At 42.6% G+C, this 22,173-nt stretch overlaps 1 protein-coding gene across 1 annotated transcript; it reads left to right on the top strand.

Annotated features, from left to right (window-relative positions):
• Positions 1-3,626: 3,626 nt before the first annotated feature.
• On the top strand, positions 3,627-10,151 carry GPRC5C (G protein-coupled receptor class C group 5 member C). The gene is made up of 4 exons (XM_015815219.1): positions 3,627-4,691; positions 7,898-7,992; positions 9,605-9,763; positions 9,955-10,151. The coding sequence occupies exons 1-4, from the start codon at positions 3,656-3,658 to the stop codon at positions 9,985-9,987; spliced, it is 1,323 nt and encodes a 440-aa protein (XP_015670705.1). The 5' UTR covers positions 3,627-3,655; the 3' UTR covers positions 9,988-10,151.
• Positions 10,152-22,173: the final 12,022 nt, after the last annotated feature.

The raw sequence follows: 22,173 nt of genomic DNA on the forward strand, positions 1-22,173 counted from the left end.
TCAGAAATGGTAGCAAATTATTCATAGACTAAATAAATAGAAATCAACTGGACAGGAAATTCATTGGTATTTTCTTGCTTAACCACAGCTTATAACTTTCCTACCTTAATATTATTATTTTTAGCTATTTGCAAACAGGATTCATATGCTTTCAACCCCAGAGGTATAATACAACATTAAAAGCTAAGTTTATAACTGAGATTCTCAAGTTTTCATCCAAACAACTGAGATTCCGCATTAAATAGAAATAAAATCTAACAAGTGTATAGCAAGAGCACAGCGATTTCCTGCTCTGACCCTTAGCAAAAGGGCCCCTTTAAAGGATCTCTACTAAAAGTTGTTGCTTTATATTCTGGCACTCTGCGATGCACGGTCTCTTTAAACTAATGCCTTTGGGTGTCAAGATTACTATTGGTAGAATGTTAAAAGGCGGATACGGAGAAGATTTAAGGGTTCTTCTTTTGGTTGCAATGTTCAGCAAATAGGATGATAGTCTGGCTGAGTAGGGAATGAGTTCCCGCCAATGGAACGGGATTGGCTGCTTTTTAGATCTGAAAAGGCCTGAATCCATAGACATGAAGAGGATTATTCACATGCCTGTAGAGAGGAAAAGTCAATCCTTCCAAACAGAGCTGCCTTCTAAATAGAGAAGAAACCAAAGTCTGCAAAGCTCCCAGGTACCGGCCCTTGAAACATACCTTAGCCCTGATTGGTCCTGGTCTTGCAGTAATCAGATTTGGAGACACGTCAGAGAGAGCACACACACACACACACACACACACACACACACACACACCCCGCCTTTAAAAGTACATGGATTCCTCTGAGCCTGGGAACCAGGCAGTCCAGGGTGGGAGCCCAGGAAAGGGAGGGCTAGAGATGATATCGCAGAGGGGCACACCTGATCTGGGAATTGTTTTACAATGAAATGGAGGGGCAGAATTCTTGTTGTTATGGTGGTTCCCCAGAACAGTTTTAGCCAAAGAATGAGGTTCTTTATGTGGAGTCTGTGTATTTTCTCTTTCCCACCCACCCCCTTAGCCCCTGCACTGTGTTTTGTCTAAAGATAAGATGTAGTGTCAGCCTCCTTTCCCCTCTGCAGGCTTCATGGATCTGCCACTAAGAGATCTGCCACAACTTCGCAAAAGAAGTGGGAGACGGTGCAAACCTTTTCTATCTCTGCAGGAGAAGGAAAGGCCTCTCTGGTGAACTTGCTTTGAACCTTTGTAAATGTTTACATCAATAGTGTTGTAAATGTTTACATCAATAGTGTTCATCCCTTGGGCTTTTCCGGCAGCCACCAAAAGCCGCCTATTGGTATACCAACTCACCTGCTTGATTTTTTTTTCTTTGTATGACCCTGCAATCCTTTGCTTCAGAGTGGGGTCAGGACGACTGAGTGGGGCTGAGCATTTACTGGCCAGATGCCCTTCCTGACGCCTATGTGGAGTTCACAGCAGATACTGTATGTTCTCTTTGTGCCCTGATAGAGAAACATCGGTCACTGCCTAGAATTGAATTCTCAACCTTCCTAGTTGGGAGGCGAAAGTCTTCACCTCTAGGCCGGCTCAACTAACCTGCTTGATTAAGATTCTGTTATTTCACTCTTCTTTGGTCAGGAAGCAGGCGGTTCCTGGTTCCTGGTCCTTAACAAGTTCAGCCAAATGTACTCATAATGGCTCCTTAGACCTTCTTTGTCAATATGGGAAGGTTCTTGATGAAGAAGGCAGCAGAGAGCTACCCTTGGTTTTCTCCATGTCTGAAGAGGGTACTTACTGGTGACCATCTCAAGACTGGGGATGACTGCATCATGGCAGAGCAGTTTCTTTGCCTGTACAAGCTTCATGCTCATTTTGGCCATTCTCGGAAGAAGGAAGAAAGCCTGCTAGTATCTGTGGGTACTACTGAACTGGTGGCATCATGTTTTGACTTGATACAAGGGAAATGATTTCTGTGAAGTGTTCGACAGTGTAAGGATTGGAATCTCAGCTTTTCTTGTTGACGGGATACCCTATTTACTTCTTGTATGCTTCTAATATATTAATTTCTCCACAAACTAGAATGGGAGAGGGAAATGAAAAGCCTCTCTGACTTAGACAGGCCATCTGCTCAGTGGCTGCCCTATTCTGAGCCTTCTAAAGACAGTAGCTTTTGACATCAGATGATGACTTTTTTCTTTCTACTTTAAAATTGTAGATTGGTTGTATTGGCCAGATTCTTGGTTTTTAATCTCCAAGGTTTTTTTTGTTTTTTTTTAAATCTGTGTTTAAGATTTTATAGTAATTTTACAGTTTAGTGTCATAATGCTTCCTTTAGTACAGTCCTTCAGACTGCTCATAAGTTTTTAACTGTACTGTAAATCACAAAACACTGTGCGACAGAAATATAAAGAGCTGCCTTATAGCAAATCAACTTGTGGCATCTGTCTGTATCCTGTTTTACCCATAGTAAACTTAACCTAGGTTTATGGATTTAATCTAATTTTGGGGGTTCACTGAGCCATGAATTCACGCAGGTTTGGTCAACTACAAGTTAAAAGTGGCAGGCTAGTTTAAATCTGTGTCATGCAAAAACAGTTACTGACTGGCCATATTAGTTGCAGGTTTTTTTTAAATCCAGGCACAATCACATCAATGTTACATTGGACACCTACTACTGGATTTTCTGACCTTAGAAAACTGTAGGTCCAGGGGCCTTAAATTCATCTGAGTGCTGCTGTTATTAGCTAAATAATGTATACAGAATAGGAAATTAATTCTTGATCTGCCTTAGCCATTAGCCTTCTGTGATCTAGAGAAAGTGTTAAGTTGTCATTCTCCCCAATAAATTGACTTCCAGATTTTTGGGGTACAACTTCTATAAGTCCCAGCCAGCATGACCCATGATTGGGGGTAATGGAACTTAAAGTTTCAGAGAGCCATTAAGCTGAATAATGTAGATGCATAACATTCAATCGCCCAGCTCTGATCCTTTAATAAACTTGAAGGTTCTTGTACTTAGTTAAAAGTTCTAAATTTAGCCGTCCTCTGGAACATGTAGTTTGGCTGGCATGGAAAAGTGCTTTCAAGACGTAGAGCTGTATCAAATAAATCTTGATCCTTGACTAACCTTTCCACTATAAGCATTTCTATCTTCACCGGTATTTCTCAGGGTAATAATCAACCTAGGACAGACACTTTTAAGAGCCTAGCAGTGCTCCTAAAGGTATTTGAAGAAGTGAACCAAAGAAATCTAATTAACATGGTCGAGTACTATCACTAGGATAGAGTTAGATGACTCAACTTGAGGCCTCAAGACTTTGTATGGGCCTCCAAAATTCTGGATACATAACCCTTCTAAAAGTTATCCTCAAATTGTAATGTTTAATGTGACACAAGGTGTAAGGTATTAAGTAAGGAAAATATTCACTTGGACAGTATTTTATTCAGGTTTAATAAGTCCTACTTTGTCCTGGTTGTGTTCATGTTTGGGGTGTGATCCTTGGTATATGATCCAAAGGTCAAATAATGATTCTCAGTTGCAAAAATACTGGGCATGTCTGGACAAGAAAAATACTAAAAACATCTCATGCATTTTCATATAGACACTGTATCTTTTCTTTTCTTTTCTTTTAGTTCTTTCCTGAAGAGCCAAGAATATTTCCCATCATTCCACCATGATGGCTACACCCAGGACACTGTTGCCATGTCTTTGGCTTCTTATGCTTTCCGTGAAAACATGCTTAGCTCAAGAGACTTCATCACCACCACCATCACCACCACCAGGATGTGGCAAGGACTTGAACTCCATCTACTACAACCTCTGTGACCTATCTGTCGCCTGGGGCATTGTGTTAGAAGCCGTGGCCAGCTTTGGTGTTGTTATCAGCTTTGTCCTCACTGTGGTCCTAGTGGCCAGTCTGCCTTTTATCCAAGACTATCGGAAGAAGAGCTTAATAGGGACTCAAGCTTTCTTTCTGTTGGGCACTTTAGGGCTTTTCTGCTTGACCTTTGCTTTCATTGTCAAGCAAGACTTCTCAACATGTGCTTCACGACGTTTCCTCTTTGGTGTCCTCTTTGCTATCTGCTTCTCCTGCCTGGCTGCCCATAGCCTCAGTCTCAATTTCTTTGCACGGCAAAACACTGGGCCTCGGGGATGGGTCACCTTTGGCATGGCTTTGGTTCTCGTCTTGGTTGAAGTCATCATCAACACTGAGTGGCTCATTATCACTGTGGTGAGGAATGATGGTACTGCCAAGGATCCTTGTGAACTGAAGAACGAAGACTTTGTCATGGCACTCATCTACGTAATGTTCCTGCAAGTAGCTACTTTTATTGCTACTTGGCCGGTCTTGTGTGGACATTACAAGCACTGGAGAAAGCACGCCGTTTTCATTCTCCTCACAACTTCCTTTTCCATGGCCATCTGGATAGTATGGATTGTTATGTATGTTTATGGCAACCGGCAGGACCAGAGATCAACTTGGGATGACCCCACATTGGCTATTGCTCTTGTCTCCAATGCAACGGTTTTTGTTTTGTTTTATGTCATTCCTGAGATTTCTCAGGTGATCAAGCCGGGACCAGAGCAGGCCTATGAGGATGATGTCTACCCCACACGGGGGGTTGGCTACGAAACAATCCTCAAGGAGCAGAAATCCCAAAGCATGTTCGTAGAGAACAAAGCTTTCTCAATGGATGAACCTTCTTCAGGTAGGCATGTGATATTGATGAGGAGATCGGGGGTGGGGGAGATACAATGCGATCAGAGGAACTGCATGCAGGATTATGAATTGACGTACAATCACAACTGGGGCCAGAATTTCATAGTTAAGCAAAACAGTTGTTAAATGAGTTGTGCCCAATTTAATGACCATTTTTTTTGCCACAGCTGTTAAGTGAATCCTGTAGTTAAGTGAATCTGGCTTCCCCCATTAACTCTGTTTATCAGAACCCAGCCAAGAACAAATGGCAAGCCCAGGACCAGGGGAGTCTGGAACCATCTTAAATACATGCCACATGTCAAGGGTCCAAATTTTCATTAAGTGACTATGGGGACACACTGCAACAGTCATAAGTTTGAGGGGCAGTTGTAAGTCACTTTTTTCACTCCTGTTGTAACTTCGAATGGTTTCTAAACAAATGGTTGTATGTCAAGGACTAATTGTCCTGAAAAATTATTTACTCTGCTTCTCTCCCCCCTCCCCACCTCTTTTTAGCATAATGTTGCCTATGGGTGGGTATCTTAGTCATCGGTATCTGTGACCCAGCTGGAGAAGACCAGAAAAATAGATGCATCTGGTGGTGATAGAGAATCAGGTTCACACAACTGCCTCTCTCAGGGTGTGCTGTTATGGTTGTCTGAATTTGTAGATTCCCAGGATATCCTGTAATCTGTACAAGAATGGTGCTATCATTGTAGCACAGTTTTGGGGCAGGGAGGTTAGATAGCATTAATGCAAGCAAACTGGCCATCTGATTTCTAGTCTATGATGTTATAACAGTTCTTTGTCTCCTCTAATTTTGTAGTTGAATTTTCTAACTCTGTTGGACAGTAGCTCCGTAGATGGAACAATATTTTTTTTCATAGCACGAAAATTCAGACAGGTTTGCTAAATCTCAATAATTGGGGCTTTCTGTCTTAAAATATACATGTAAATAAAATGATAAAGATTTAAGGCTATATTTTAACGGGAGGAAGTAAGTCTAGTGGAGTTTACATCTAAGTTTACATAGTGATAACTGAGAAGTAAACTTATTATGTACTTACAAGTTTCTAGGCTTATACCTTCAGAAATATCCCTATATTTTGAAATGTCCAAAAACTGCCTGCTGAGAAAGATAAAAATGTAACACTATAAATAAAAACCAAGGTATCACATTAAAACTATTTACAGCTAAGGTAAAATCAATTTAGAATAGCACATCCAGCAGCTGAGTTCACCTTTTTATTTTATATGATTTGAAGAGAAACTGGCTAAGATCAGATGCAATGCAGGGTAGAACTTGTTGATTATGTATCACAGACATGTCAAACACAAGGTCCGGGGGCCGGATGCGGCCCGCGAAGTGCTTTCATGTGGCCTGCGAAGCCATCCTGGAAACAGTGAGGGAACGGCCCCCGCTGCCTTGGCCCTGGCCCAGGCCGGCCAGGAGCCAATGTACAATTTTGTGGTGGCCATCTATGCTGAAATGCATTCAGTCTTAGCTCCATAAGCCCCCCCCCCCCGCATGGCCTGAGAGGAACAGCGAGGCTCTTCCAGTGGACCATGCCTTGGCGCTTGCCCCGGTCCCACCCCCTTCTGCCAGAGACCCTCAGATCTATCCCACTCCTGCCCAGGCCCCCACAGGCACCCTTGATGCGAACGATGTAGAACTGGCCATGCCCACCCAGTAGGCCACACCTACTTCATCCATGCCCACCCAGTAGGCCGCACCCACCCTGGCCACACCCACCGGCCCCCTGAGGGCAACTGCAATGCTGATGCGGCCCTCAATGAAGTTGAGTTTGACACCCCTGATGTATCATATACAAATGGACTCAACATAATAAGCAAGATTTATTTTAAGCCCATACTGTCAGTTTGAAATTATGGCTTATTGTCATTGGCTTACTGATTACATCAGCCATATTGCTGGGGCTGAAGAGAGCTGACCTTCAGAGCATCAAAACAATCAACATTGTCTCGTGAGTGCCATAAATCCAGATGGATTGTTCTTGTTCACAAAAAGTCTCCAAGCACCTTGAGCTCATTAAAACTTACTTTGTCTATAGTTACCCACAAACAAGACTTTGTTTTATGGGCGGCTTATGAAAGAAAAATCCCAGTAGCTTTCTGATGGCTTTTTCATTGGACTGCATTGATCAGACGATGCTAATAAGCAACAGCAACCCACTGGAAAGAATTATAGCTGTGTGTTTATACAGGTGTACTTGTAAGAAAGGATGCCATTAATTTGGAGAAGAGCTGTAAGGATTTAGCTTTTTTTTTTTTTTAAGTATACACTTCTATACAGACTTGTGACTTTATTTGTTAGGGTCTCTCTCGCTCTCCCTTTTCCTATTTTTATTTTTTTTATGCTCCTGGAGCTATATAAAAGTAGCTGGACACATAAACCCAGTGTGCTAAGACTTTAATACACCTTTACAGGTAGTACTTGACTTACAACTTTAACTGAGCCCAGAATTACAGTCATAAGTCATGGCTGTTGTGAAACGGTGCACCCAACACAGTGGTTGTTAAATGAGTCCCTTTTCCCTAATGGGCATTTTTTTTTCAGAAACCAGAAGTATACATGGGAGGCCAGCAAAAAACAAAAATGCCAAAACCTGCAGTCACCTGACTGTGGGATACTGCAAACAGTTGTTGGAATTTTGGCCCCAAAATTGTTTTTAATATAATCTTTCTCTTATTTCATATGAAATCCTACAGACTCAGGGGGAAGCTTTCTAACGAGGCTGTGCTAGAAAATCGGGTCTAGGACAACTCAGCATGGCCGACTCACTGCGGGACAAGAGTTATACTAATATCAAAGAAATGGTAGAATAGAATAATTAAAAATAGGATACAAAAGGAGGGAAAAAATAAAATGTGAATGACAGAAATTAAATTTTTTAAAAATTATTTTAAATACTTAAATTGAATCATTGAATTGTTCCGCAGTGAGTTGTCCTGCTGCGGTGAGCTGGCCACGGGGAGTTGGCCGTGGTGAGTTGGCTGCGGCAAGTTGACCACACTAAGTTGTCCCATTCCGAGAAAATCAACATAATTTTACATCTAGCAACCAAGTCATACAAGTTATTGACCATCATTCTTCTCCAGAGCTTGTCATTCAAACCATGCTATCTAGTTTTGCTCTTGAAAATGTTTGTAATAGTGTACTTAAATGTTATTGTCCTGTGGTTTCTCTCATTCCAGCTAAAAAGCCTGTGTCCCCGTACAGCGGATACAATGGGCAGCTTCTGACAACTGTCTATCAGCCCACAGAGATGACTTTAATGCACACTGGGCCTGTAAGTGAATGTGCGGTTGTGCTGGCAGCTGCTTCTCCTTCTCCTCTTGCTTGTCAGTAGAAGAAGACACCATCCTTGACCAGAGAAATGAAAGCTTGTCTGAGAGGTCAAATCCAAAAACTATGTCAGATATAGGTTGGAAAGGGGTCATCAGAAGCAGGAGACATTTGAGGGTATAGTTTGTAAATAAAAGCTGGATAGTCTCATGGCTGTTTCTGCGCAAACGTTTTTAAAAAATGTTTAAATGGCAAATTCATGGTTTTTTAATCTTGATTTTTTTTTGTATATATCTATCTATATCTATCTATCTATCTATCTATCTATCTATCTATCATCTATCTATCTATCTATCTATCTATCTATCTATCTATCTATCTATCTATCTATCTATAATTCCATTTTCAAAGAAAAAACAATGCAAATAAAATTAAAATAAACAATTTACCCTTTAGAGATACTTAAGAAAAGAAGAAACATTATGCAACAAAATGAAGAAACAAAAACTATGATTACAACTGTGTAATGCCTATTTACCAAACACAGAAGGATATGAGATGGCAAATTCCCTTGATCTCTCTTTTCCTAAGTAGAGAAAGTTTAGCTCAGTTGTTGCTTAGGTCAGGGGTCCCCAACCCCCGGTCTGTGGACCAGTACCGGACTGCGACATGCCAGCAACTGGTCCGCATAAACAAGCAAAGCCCCATCCGCGAGATGCAGGCAGCACACAAAACCACGCACCCTCCAGTCCATGGAAAAACCTCTCTCAACGGAACCGGTCCCTGGTACCCAAAAGGTCGGGGAACCTCTGGCTTAGGTTATGAAGATTTGTTCAATTACAGTTACTCTCACCTGAATTGATATTGCTTGGCTTACATTAATTTAGTGCCTCAGGTGTTTCCTGTGAGAGCCAGGCCTTCTGCAGCAGTTTTCTGGGCAGCTGTTATTGAGGTTTTGATCCTGTACAATTAAAGAATCGAGAGGTCTAAGGGTTCAGGAAAGGCTTGAAAACTTGAGTTGAGGGTCTCAAGTGAAATGGCATAAATTATGCTCACTCTTCCTGAATAGTGACCTTTAATTACTGTTTAACAGTAGTTTGCCTTTGAAATATCTCAGTCTTCCTTGAGCTATTCAGTTTTCCCCCCTGCACAATTCTAAGCCTACATCCTAGTTACCTAAGCTAATAAATGTCAAGGCTAGTTTGACGGAGCTTAGTGAGACTCTTAAGCTTATAACTGTGTTAGGAAATGAGAACATACAAGAGAGGGGCCCTCGGTGCTCTCTGAGCTTGGTTGTTTTCTTGCAAATGTTTCATTACTCAAGCTAGATAAGCATCATCAGCACTGATGATGTTACCTAGTTTGGGTAATGAAATGTCTGCAAGAAAGCAACCAAGTTCAGAGAGCACCAAGGACCCCTTCCTTTCAACCCTGAGCTACAAATATTCCCCTTTATTGAAAATACAAATCTGTGAAAAGCCTTTTTTAGTGCCTTACAAATATTTCGGAATCAGCAATAATGGTTTTGGTTTCTTTTGCAATGACAAGTCATGTTTCAAAAACATGATTATACTTTTTACCCCATTTTTACTATTTATTATTTTTATTGGCTCCAGCTGGATGCCCCTTACGATGTCATCCTCCCTCGTGCTACGGCCAACAGCCAAGCGATGGGCAGTGCCAATTCTACCCTGCGTGCTGATGATGCTTATGTTTCACAGAGTAAGCAGGCATCGGCTCAGAAAGATGGAAGGAACGGGCAGATGAGCGAAATGGTAAGCTTTGGACTATTCTGTTGTACTCTTAGGAGCAACTGGATTCTCATCCCTCCCAGCCACTGATATAATTAGTGGATCTGACCTTTCTACTTATATGCTGCGGGTAAAATAGATCAGTCTGTCTCTTTCCCAGTTACATTCCTAATGTAAAGAACCTAACATCTTAATGTCTTAATGTTTTGCTTTAGGCTTCATCTCCATATAGCAAGCACAGATGGTAGAAGTTTTGAGTCCTGATCTCCACACATCCTGTTCCTTGAGGATGCCTTGCAAAGCCTGCCTCCACAAAGAAGCATCTAACTGAGGCAAGGCCTCAGATAGACATGGAGATGTCATCTTGGGAACTGAGAAGATTTCATCTTGGTTGCTGAGGCAATGTGTTTCTTTTTCTTCTGCATAAACCAAGTGTTCTACTTGACATCTGTTACAGTCAATCTGGGTCACTGGGTCAGGATGCCACTTCCTATTCTATGTTCCAAACAGTGAGCCTTCTATTCTCCTTGGAGCCTTCAGTCAAATTTATAATTCCACCTCTGTTTTGCCCGTGTTTTGAGAGCCTCCCTTATTTTCACCCCACCAATGATGGACCACATTCAGTGTGTTGAATCGTGTTCATTTTGTACAAATATGGCGTTATGAGTGCTGAGAAGTTCCAATCTACAGTTCACAGTTCAGCCTCTTGTGGATGAATAGATGGTCCCTGCATCTTCCCATCTCATGTTCACTCCCACAAGGGAGTGCTTTGGAAATTAGAAGGGTATCACTCCAATTCTAAATAGAGGCCATTCTTCTTAATGGAGAGAGAGAGAAACTGGTCAAATGTAGCAAGAACTCTTGTTTGAAGTATGTTGTGCTTTCTCCTAATCCTTCTGCCTTTGGACCAAACCCTGGAATGTGACATCATGGTATTGTTCTTGGAATCTTTATTATCTCCTCTTCTGTTAACCCCTCCTTATTACGAAAATTAAGGCTGCATATCTTTTTTAAAAAAAATGCTTGGTGTTTACTTTGAATGTCTGTGTTTATGCACCAGGGAGGATCTACTTTACATTGTGGTCAGAGTCTAAACATTCTTACCTGACGTTGACAACCAACTTGGTGATTGAACATGTTGGAGACACCATTGGACATGAAAGAGGGAAGCCATATTAAAATGATACTTTATTTCATGACGTATAAAATGCTGGGACTTGCAAGACTGCTGTCAGTAACTGTTTTGTCAAAAAGGTTCGTTGCCAATTGTGCTTTCAGTATGGATAAGCCTTCCTTAACTTGATCTTCTCTAAATTTTAAGGACTACAACTATCATCCAAGCCAGAGTGGGAGTGCAAGATAACTGGTAGACACAGATTGGGAAAATAAAAAAATGCAGAACTTTGAAAGGAAAATGAAGGAATTTAACTGCAAGGAATGGCCAGAGGGCTCCATAATGCAAGAGATGGGTGGTGTCATGTAACTGCACAAACTATTTCAGTTTTCAAGGATTATGCTGTTGAAATGGAATTTTGCTACAGAATGGATGCTGTTAGGCTTAAAAACATCTGGGAGTGGCAGTTTCACTACAGAAATGTAATTGTCTCTTTTTGGCATTACTCATCCTGCTTTACCTCATCCTCCCTAGGTGAGGATGAGTTATCCCATTCAAGATATTTTATTCTGCTGACTTATTCTTTCTCATCTTTTTGTGCTGTTCTTTTGGGAATTATTCAGGCTCTGGCTTTAATTTGAAATAACATTTTCCCCCTGTGTAGAGTTGTCTCCCAACCACCTCTGATAAAATGCACAGTCATATGCCTCAATAGATCTGTTTGATATGCCTTTGGTCCTTTTCATGGTATCCCACTTTCTCTTCATGCCTTGGTGTGCTAGTTCCTGGCTTATAGCCTGCCTGTCCTTTTGCCACTAGGATCATTGTGTGCCATTTTTCTCTTTGCCTCTTTTCCCCTCTTTGGGCAGAAAAGGGATGCTGTTTCTCTCTCCTATGCTGGCAGGAGAAAGAAGCTACCTTGATAAAAAGAAGCACTTGCAAGCACTGTGCTTCTTGCAATGCCTTTTCGTCAGGTCTTCTCCTGGCCTCCTAGACTGATATCCTCTGAAATTTAGCTTGCCTTTGTTGTGTAAGCATTTTGAGCAGGCAAATTCTTTTCAGACTTCTTCAACCTAGGAGCCTCCAAATGTGCAGGGACAGTGACTCCACGAATGTTTTTGGACCGTGTTCTGATTGGAAAGGTGTTCTCTACTGTCCGTAGAAGGACCATACCCTGCCTGTAGAGTCTGTGCTCAGGAAGTGGAAGGACCAACTTGACACTGACTCAGACCATGGCTAGTCTTGAAGAGGCTTGCATTGAGTCATGATTTCTGCCTGTCTTGCTGAGAATGCTGTTCTGTGCCTTGCTAGGGTATGTGTGTGCTTCTAGCTCTTGGCTGAAAGATTCTCTGCTTTGATAATGAGGAATGATGTAATCTCCCTCTGCTAATGCAAGCTGAGTAAATGGCAGAAGACTATTGAGGGCTGTCCCTGACTGCTGTTTCATCCAAACTATCCTTTAAGCTGGGATTGGGGAAATGGTTCTTATCGGATGTGGCTTTTTAAATTCCGAATTGTCTGACAAATTAAATATTTTTTTTTCCTAAAAGTGGCTTCTGACTTCTTGTTTTGTCATATTCTTTTGTGGGTTTGAGAACAAAGGAGGAGGAGTTGACAAAAAAAAGGGCAAAAATTAAAAATATTTCTCTTCTGACTCTTTATTGTGCATATCCTAACTCCGTGGTGGTGAACCTATGGCATGTGTGCCACAGGTGGCACGCAAAGCCTTCTCTGTGGGCACGCGTGCTGTCGCCCCAATCCTAGGCCTTCAGCTGTGTTTTATAAAACCTTTTCGCTTTAGGCCTCTGCCGCCATGTGCAAAAAACCCAAACATTCAATCAATTTCAACTTCTCGCGGGAAAAAAAAGATCTCGCAAAGTTGGAATTGATTGATTGAACTTTTTAGTCCAGTGGTTCTCAACCTTTTTAATGCCGCAACTCCCAACCAGTCGTAAGTCGAGGACTAAACCGTTCGTAAGTTGAGGACTAAACCGGTCGTAAGTCGAGGACTACCCAACCGGTCGTAAGTCGAAGACTTTCCCTGCCCGGGAGCGCCGTGCATGCGTGGTTCCGCCCCATGCGCTGGCCGAGGCGTAGCTGGCAAGCGGCAGAGATGGAGCAGGCCAACCACCAGCTGGCCCAGCCCAAGGGAGGTAAGGCACCCGCCGGAAAAGGGGAAAAAATGGCGGACAGCCTTGCTTGGCGACCCCCGTGAAATGGTCGATCGACCCCAAATGGGGTCGCGACCCATAGGTTGAGAACCGCTGTTTTAGTCCCACCCTGTCTGCCGTTACCACCGCAGCCATGCCCACCCAATGGCCACACCCACCTGCCACCCGCCAATACATAAGTGGGTTTTGGGTTGCAGTTTGGGCACTCAGTCTCTAAAAGGTTCGCCATCACTGTCCTAACTGATGGCTTCAGCTACTTAATAGGAAGGGCTTGGATTTCCCAGAATGTTGAACTTGATTATTCTATGATTTGAAAACTCAGATCTTTTTATTTGACACAGGATTTATTTTCTGGACAATGTATGGAACATATTCTGTTCCAGTCTGGGCAATGTTTTTGTTTTATTCTTGTTCTTTTCTTTTTAACATTTTTTAAAGGTTGCCTTAAAAGACAAGTACTCTGTCTGGGTATTTATACTAATAATATTACCTGTAATACATTTTGAAGCAATAAACATTGACTCCAACATTCTCTCTTTTTTTCCAGCATACAGGAATATTCTTCCTTGTGGCCATGATTTCCCATCAGAATTATTGAATGAGAGTCCCCTCATCTTTGTACCAGATGTCCCAAAGTGCTTTTCAAAAGGCAACTGGGCTTTCTGATTTTTTTTTTCTTGGAAATGTTTCACTTCTCATCCAAGAAGCTTCTTCAGTTCTGAAGAAGAAGCAGAATTGAAGAAGCTTCTTGGATGAGAAGTAAAATGTTTTCAAGCAAAAAACCCAAGACAGTCCATTTGCCTTTTGAAAAACACTTTTGGGACAACTATGCCCTGAATCAGGGGTCTTCAAACTTGGCCCTTTTATGACTTGTGGACTTCAACTCCCAGAATTCCTCAGCCAGCATGGCTGGCTGAGGAATTCTGGGAGTTGAAGTCCACAAGTCATAAAAGGGCCAAGTTTGAAGACCCCTGACCTGGATGATTGAGAATCTCCATAGACGCTCTGTACCAGATGTTGTGGAACTAAAGAAATAAGGTGGCAAGGCCCTATTTTCTGTGTGCTGATAGCATTTCAACCTATCTACAAGCAGGGGATCTTTCATTATTTAGGAGTCCAGTGATCAAGAACTGGCTACCTATTTCCTGCTAAAATTGCAGATTTGTTACCTCTCTTTAGGGCTGTTGCTATCTTCAAGTTACAAGCAGTTTATCTTGAATACCAGCTGCTAAAGAATAACAAAGAAGCTACACTATCTAGTTGGGCACTATGTGACAAAGAATGCTGCATCAGATAGCCCCTTGGTCTGATTCAGCAGGCTCCTCTTGGGACCTTCTGGTTCTGTCACTCTTTTACAGAAGTACAGTGGTTGGCTGGTTGTCATTGTGGTGTATTCCAGCCTCTCTAGACTGGTACTCATGTAGCTGTATTAGTCTTGCAATTCTCTGAATTTCTAGCCAATTGTTTTTTGCTCTTCTACAAACTTGGAGGTGGGGTGCCAGTACAGAGATAGTGATTTTTTTTTCTCAATAAGGATATTTTTGTCCTTAGTGGAGCACTTGGTGCTCTCTAAGCTTGGTTGTTTTCTTGCAAAATTTCATTACCAAACTAGGCAACATCATCAATCCATTCTTTTCTTTCTCCTTATATGGTGATTTCAGGCCAGATTAGGCCAGTACATGATGGTGCTAACTACAAGAAAAAGAAACTGCACATTATATTATTAGCTTATAGCCCAACCATGGACTTGACAGTTTTAGGAGTAGCAGTAGACCTCTTTCTAAAATAATTATATTTTGAATGGAGAACACAAGTTTGTAGTTGTCCTCTGAAATGGTGAGCAAAATTTGTGAATGTATGATGTATGTCAAGATCTTCCAAAAAATATTTCTGCAGACTCCACTTTTATAGGAATAGCGTCAACAGTGTTGAACAGTATCAACAGAACCAGTGTTCTAACTACAGCTATATTGTGTTCTGCCCAAAAAAATGATGATTTAGTTTTTTAAAAAAAGAGCAGCAGTTTATTAGTCCATCTAACATCGTGGGCGCTCTTTTTAACATGTCTAAAAAACTGCTACGTGGTCTATTTGCTGAAATGCTCCACAAAATTTGTTACTATGCTTGAGGTGTTTCTCAAGCAGGAGAATGAAACGGACCATAATGTCTTCTGAAGCGTGACATTGTTTTCAAAACACAATAGCCCTAAACAAACTTTTCTGGAGTGCTTCGATTAATACATGGTGGAATGGAGGTCATGCCAAGTTCAGGGGCTACATTCCTTGGCTGGATAGCCGGATAGCCTTTCTCGTACTGGCAGCAATTTTTCTGCCACTCCCGGAAATGGCAGCCTGAGCAAACCGCACCTCCATTAATTATTTAGCTGCCGGATTGCTCTGCTGAAGCTCTGTGACCTCTCTTAGTCCTTGGGACAGGCTGGGACGGAGGGAAGAGTGGCAGAAGCTGCCTTGTTACCTTGGTAAACAGCTTGGTCTATTTCAGCGGTTCTCAACCTATGGGTCGCGACCCCATTTGGGGTCGATCGACCATTTCACGGGGGTCGCCAAGCAAGGCTGTCTGCCATTTTTTCCCCTTTTCCGGCGGGTGCCTTACCTCCCTTGGGCTGGGCCAGCTGGTGGTCGGCCTGCTCCGTCTCTGTCGCTTGCCAGCTACGCCTCGGCCGGCGCAGGGGGCGGAACCATACATGTGCGGCGCTCCCGGGCAGGGAAAGTCCTCGACTTACGACCGGTTGGGTAGTCCTCGACTTACGACCAGTTTAGTCCTCGACTTACGACCGGTTTAGTCCTCGACTTACGACCGGTTTAGTCCTCGACTTACGACCGGTTGGGGTCGCGGCATTAAAAAGGTTGAGAACCACTGGTCTATTTTATGATAGGCCTGCCATTGGCATCTCTCCTTCCGCCAGATTAGAGAGCGATCTGATCTGAATGAGTGTTTTCATAGTGTAACTCCAAATTCTTGCCCAGTACAGGTCTTGTCCGGCTGATCCAGCTCCCCTCTAAGGGGGCAGAATTATTACGGTTGTAAATTCTTCTTAGCTTGGATCACGATGACCTCCAAGCCTCTGTTTCAGGGCTGCTCGGCATCTCATCATTTGTGAGGTGGCCTTGTTCTGGTTACACAATAACTATTTATTCAAGAGTGGCCGTCTGGCAGGTCCTAGCTGCAGTACGTCAAAATAAAAGGGCTGAGATTCTGCATCACACATCCAATAAAGGAGCTCGTAGTATAGATTTAACACCCCTTTTTCTGGCTCCACCCCTTTAATCAGAAGGCTCTTACTTGGAAAGGTAAAACAAGTGGGGGGAAAAGAGCTTTCCTTGGCTGTGTTGGTACAATATGCTTACTCATAATAATAATAATAATAATAAAGGTGGAAGGGACCTTGGAGGTCATCGAGTCCAACCCGCTGCTCAGGCAGGAAACTCTGTACCATTTCGGACAAATGGCTGTCCAGTCTCTTCTTAAAAACTTCCAGTGTTGGAGCATTCACCGCTTCTGGAGGCAGGTTGTTCCACTGGTTAATTGTTCTCACTGTCAGGAAGTTTCTCCTTAGTTCTAAGTTGCTTCTCTCCTTGATCAGTTTACAGTTCTCTGGGTTTGCCTTGGAACTGTACAGTTGGCACATATTCCATCCAAATATTACTAGCTTAAAAATGGTCGACTAATTTATAGCTCATAAAGCACATTTTAGAAGGGAGGCTTTGAAAGAAATGAATAGTCTTTAGTAAATCAACAGTTACCACCCAAGGTAACTGCTCCCATTTGCTATGATAGTTCAGTGAAACTTCTTTATTCAAGGTCTAATGTTGAGGAGGACAAATAGTAAAGGAATGCTTTTGCCTTTACCCTCTATTCAATTCCCAGAAATGTTTGGCTAACTACCGGTGAAAAGGTTAGGCAGGAATGAGTGATGTGCCCCAAATTACAATATGAATAGGAGGTATAGATGGAAGTGATAGAAGTCTTCAGCATTCTTAGCAATAGGAATACCACAGCTGGAGAGAGAAACCTTCCCTAAAAACATTTTGATTATGCATCTGTGTCTTGGTTTTTTAATTGTCTCCAAAAATAGTGGATTTGGTGCCAGGTTTTTATAGGAACTTTTCAGGTTTTTAATTGCATCTCATTTGGAAGAGATGAGTCATTCCTACCAACAATATATCTCAAGAAAGTGACGTGACTCCCTGAAAAGCTGCATGAGTTCCTTGCTAAATGTTTCAGAAAATACTGAATGACTAACAAATGTTTCCCCGCTTTTTGGGGAAACAAAATTGTCGAAGCACCTAGGGAAGCATCCCACTTTCAACACTTGAATGAGGTGACTGGCCATTCTCCAGAGTTATCTAGAGATGCTTTAGCTTGAAAGAAACAAAATCAAACGCACTGTAAGCCCTGTGAAGATTACTGAACACCAGGAAACTAACCAAAGCTGCTGGCTTTTCATTATAGCAAATATGTCGGCCACCTTAAATACGCAATAATTGACATGGAAAATCTGTTTATGGGAAGAACAGGCCAAAGAATGTGGGGAGGAAAATCTATTGTGGAGAACAGGACTGGATGGGGAAAACAATACCCAGCTTAGTATTGGTATGTCCTTCTACCTTCCCAAGAGTAAAAATACTTGGCACCTGGCAAATCTCTCAGAGATTTGCTACTGTGGAATACCACCTTTAAACCATTACTACAATTGATACATGATCAACAGAGCAGCAAGAACAGTGGAGATTTCTGAAACTACTGGATGGAGGTTAGTAGCAGTTAAGTTTTCCCTGCAGTTGGCAACACCAAGTTGCCAAGGTGACAAACATGGCCCTAGGTCAGAGGTAGGCAACCTCGACTCTTTTATGACTCATGGACTTCAACTCCCAGAATTCTTGAGTCAGCATAGGTGACTCAGGAATTCTGGGAGTTGAAGTCCATGAGTCATAAAAGAGCCGAGGTTGCCTACCCCTGCCCTAGGGCATCTGGGCCTTAGCCTGGGTCTCTACAGCTAACACATTCTCAAGGCTTTATGGGGCTTATTTGCTGTTACATTCAGCATTATATCCAGACTGTCTATGGGTCAAGGAGTGCAATGTTCTATCAGCCCAACCTCCCTCTGACTGGCGTCTACTTCCAAGTGTGTTACTATGCCATTGTAGGAATCATAGGGGTAAGCCGAGGATCAGCACATTTTGATTGCAAAATCACAGAGCTGGAAAGAAATTTGGAGGTCATTTAGTGCAACATCTTGCTTTGGTTTAGTTTTTGTTATTACATTTTTTCCATTGTCCTTGGGTTTGGTTTTTTGGTTTGTTTTTTTTTTTTACATTTGGAGACCATACCCAGCAATTCTATTTTCCTGAAGAAGTAAGTTTGGTAAGTGCTGTATGGGAAAAATAGAACCAATACAAAATGTCCAGCCATCTTGGACATTTATACACTAGAACATTAAAAATATAGAACATTTTTTGAACATCCAGTTCCTTCAAATACAGCAACAAGCTGCTAATGTGGAATGCTAAGTAACCAGTAACTAGCACAGAAATAGTTGGAGCTGCTAGATATTTTTGTGATAGAAAAGTTTTCAGACTGACATTTTCTATCCACAACACATTTGTAGTTAAGGATTTAGGGAACGAGTTTACTAAATAATCTATGTCATCAACTGTCTTGTGTTTGTTGTTAAACATTACACTGATTCCTGGAGTCTCTGGAAATATTTAACCAGCTAGGCTATGGTCAAGCCAAACAAAATCCAAATCAAGCCTTGTTTAATCATTATCTTTGTAGAAGCTTGATTGATGTCTTGCTTGGTTTGTTGGAGTCCTAGTCAAAATGAGGCGAACTGGGAATTGTGCATTTATCTTCCACCAAGCTGTCCTTTCTTTCAAATTTTTTTTGTTCAATGACTCATGCATGCTCTGTGCATGCCACTGTTTTTTCTTTCAGATTAGGAGCCTTAACTAGGAGGAGGATGGGACTGATAAGGAGATTGTTTTAAATTACACTGATTCCGTTTTTGGTTTTGGTTGTTGAAACCAAGTGTTGATTAAGAACAATAATCTACTGAACATCTAGTATCACTGTCCTCTTTCTCAAGATCTGCTTCTTCCTGTTCTGTTAAACAACTCAGGACATTCCCAGTGGAGGGCTGTGCACTAGGTTGAAATCAGCTCTGGCCTGTTGGGATGCCATGAAAATAGTGATATTTGATAGCTATAGGGATTTGTTTCTGAATCGGTTCCATTTGAGTCATTCTTTCTCTCATTCCAACTGGGGTATCCCTGTGCTATCAGGGTGGGGTATGGAGCTCTTTTCTAAACCATAATCAGTCAAGGGTCAAAAATTCTGGGGCTCTGAGATTTTTTTTTTAAACTGCTATTCCTATCTTGCTCTTCTCCTTTGGAAGTCAGGAATGAGAGCCACAGCCTGGCTGCCTTTGTATAACACCAACATCTGACTCTGGGTTTACTTGTTGAAACCTGAATTAGCCAAACAAGCTGGGTTCAACCAGCTTGCTAAGACACAAAAAAAGATGAACCAAGGTCTAAGCCAGTGATGCCTCATGTACTTTGTGAAGGTAGTTCCTAGGACAGGGGTGTCAAACTCAATTTCATTGAGGGCCGCATCAGCATTGCGGTTGCCCTTGGGGGTCCAGGTGGGTGTGGCCAGGGTGAATGCAGCCTACTGGGTGGGTGTGGATGGAGTGGGTGTGGCCTACTGGGTGGGCATGGCCAGCTCTACATTGTTCGCATCAAGGGTGCCTGTGGGGGCCTGGGCAGGAGTGGGACAGATCTGAGGGTCTCTGGCAGAAGGGGGTGGGACCGGGGCAAGCGCCAAGGCATGGTCCATTTCTTCATTCCTCACAAAGGGTGACACCTCCCCAGCATGCACCCAGGGGGCGGGGCCAACACAGCAGGGGCTGGTTCCTCGCTGTTTCTAGATGGCCTTGTGGAGCTAAGACTGAATGCGTTTCAGCATAGATGGCCACCACAAAATTGTACATTGGTTCCCGGCTGGCCTGGGCCAGGGCCAAGGCAATGGGGGCCATTCCCTCACTGTTTCCAGGATGGCTTTGCGGGCCACATGAAACCACTTTGCGGGCCGCATCCGGCCCCCGGGCCTTGTCCTAGGATTTTAACTGACTTGGTCAGGGGTAGGCAACCTTGGCTCTTTTATGACTCGTGGACTTCAACTCCCAGAATTCCTGAGCCAGCATGGACTTGATGAATGCAATGTGCAAACAGTGTATTAGGTAATACCTCGTGAGAAGTACAGTAATAAGTAGCCTGATCTGATCAGCACACCAATAAACAAGTAAACCTCCCTCCCAGAGGTTTCTCTCTGTGGATTTTCCAATTTCTGGGACCTGCAAGGGGCACTGAGAAGGTCCAGTGGTAAATAACTAATCCTAAAATTTTTGATGGCCCTCCCACTCAGCCTTGAGTTGATCAAGCTGTTTATTCATTCAGTTAAACAAACACTGAGCCACTTTTTTTTGCCCTTCATTGGAACTGTTTCTCTTTGTAATAAACAAGTCAGGACTGGCCAGGTATTTGTCCTCCTTGATGCTGGCCTGTGGCAAAGCAGGTGGCGGACAGGTGCAACAGGAGAGGAGTGTGAAATTACCGTTTTCCTTTCTTCTTTGACACGAGGAGAATGTGGATTATTCTTTCAGCTGAAATGGCCTCTTTCTCTGAGCTTCATGGGCCATAGAGGTAGCGGTAGTTAGTGGTTAGTGAAGAGTGACGCCACCAGAAGGCCGTACAAAAGAGATTCAAGAGGGTCACGCTTGAGCTCTCGCAATAAATGATGAAGGAAGAAATGCAGTTCTACTTGCTTACTGCTTTGCTGCAGGCTGCCAAGCAGCCATAGATCTGTCAAAAGAAGCTAAAATAGGCTAATTCAAGCAAAGGATTTGTGCCTGCATTCTCTGGCCAGCTTATACCAAGACAGATCAGCGTGTCTATTTATTCATGAACAATGACTTCAAGGCGGCTAAATGTTGGAGAGTGGACTGTGAGAAATTGTTATTGCCTTGAGGGAAAGAAGTGCTATAATGCTATAACCAGAGGCCTTTCCAGCTTGCTCAGTGGAAACAGAGAGGGTTGGATGCTTCTACAACTTCAGAACATGGTGGGAGGAGTCTTCCTTTTATAAACTTCCATAAAAAATAATTTTCCGCTTTGCGGTAAACTAAGCCATCTGGTAGAGAGCTATGCCAGCTTCTGTTTGTGCTTCCCTACCAAATGTAGGAAGTTACAAAAATATTATTTAGGAGTATGAAAATAGTCTTCACCTGCAATTTACTGTATCCGGCTTGGGAATGTGTGCTACTACCTCATAACAGGTTTATCCTCTCTGGGAGTATAAGTAGTCCTTGACTTACAAGAGTTTGTTTAGTGACTGCTCAAAGGTACAATGGCACTGAAAAAAGTGACTTATGACAATTTTTCACAGTTACAACATTTTCAGCATCCCCCTGATCATGTTATCAAAATTCAGATGCTTGACAACTAGTTCATATTTATGACCGTTGCTGTGTCCCAAGGTCACTTTTGCGACCTTCTGACAAGCAAGTCAATGGGGAATCCAGATTCGCTTAACAACTGGGTTACTAACTTATCAACTGCAGTCATTCACTTAACAACTGAGGCAAGAAAGATCATAAAATGGGACAAAATTCTACTTAACAAATGTCTCATTTAACAGAAATGTTGGGCTCAATTGTGGTCATAAGTCAAGGACTATCTGTAACATTTTTCAACGAGTGTCCTCCCTACTGGCTAGAACTTCACTAGATATGTGAGCAACCTCAAATCTGGAAGTCACCAACTGGGAAAGGCCTCCTTCTTTCATCATAGCTGTGTGGGTCAGAAACTGCTGGATGTAGTTTCTTCCTTGGCCAGAAGGGAAGCCAAGAAGCCTTGGCGTTGACTAGCATTCCTCAACTGGGACAGTCCAGAGAGGCCTTGGACTGTAAAGACGAGAAAATACCTGTTTATAGACACGTCCATGAAGACTATTTCTTCCTAGCGTTACTCCCGCACTTTGGCAGGGCCTGTTCAGACATGTCCATGAAGACTCCGGAGTCAATTTGAAGAGATTTTGACCATCCTTGTCCCGTTTTCTCAAACTTA

Source organism: Protobothrops mucrosquamatus, unplaced genomic scaffold (genome assembly GCF_001527695.2).
Source record: "Protobothrops mucrosquamatus isolate PMUCROS unplaced genomic scaffold, P.Mucros_1.0 scaffold_99, whole genome shotgun sequence".
NCBI classification, from domain to species: Eukaryota; Metazoa; Chordata; class Lepidosauria; order Squamata; family Viperidae; genus Protobothrops; species Protobothrops mucrosquamatus.

Excerpts from the sequence above, each read along its gene's own strand:
- GPRC5C (XM_015815219.1), top strand. The coding sequence starts at position 3,656 with ATGATGGCTACACCCAGGACACTGTTGCCATGTCTTTGGCTTCTTATG. Across the intron at positions 4,692-7,897 it reads AATGGATGAACCTTCTTCAG|CTAAAAAGCCTGTGTCCCCG; the intron begins GTAGGCATGTGA and ends CTCTCATTCCAG. Across the intron at positions 7,993-9,604 it reads CTTTAATGCACACTGGGCCT|CTGGATGCCCCTTACGATGT; the intron begins GTAAGTGAATGT and ends TATTGGCTCCAG.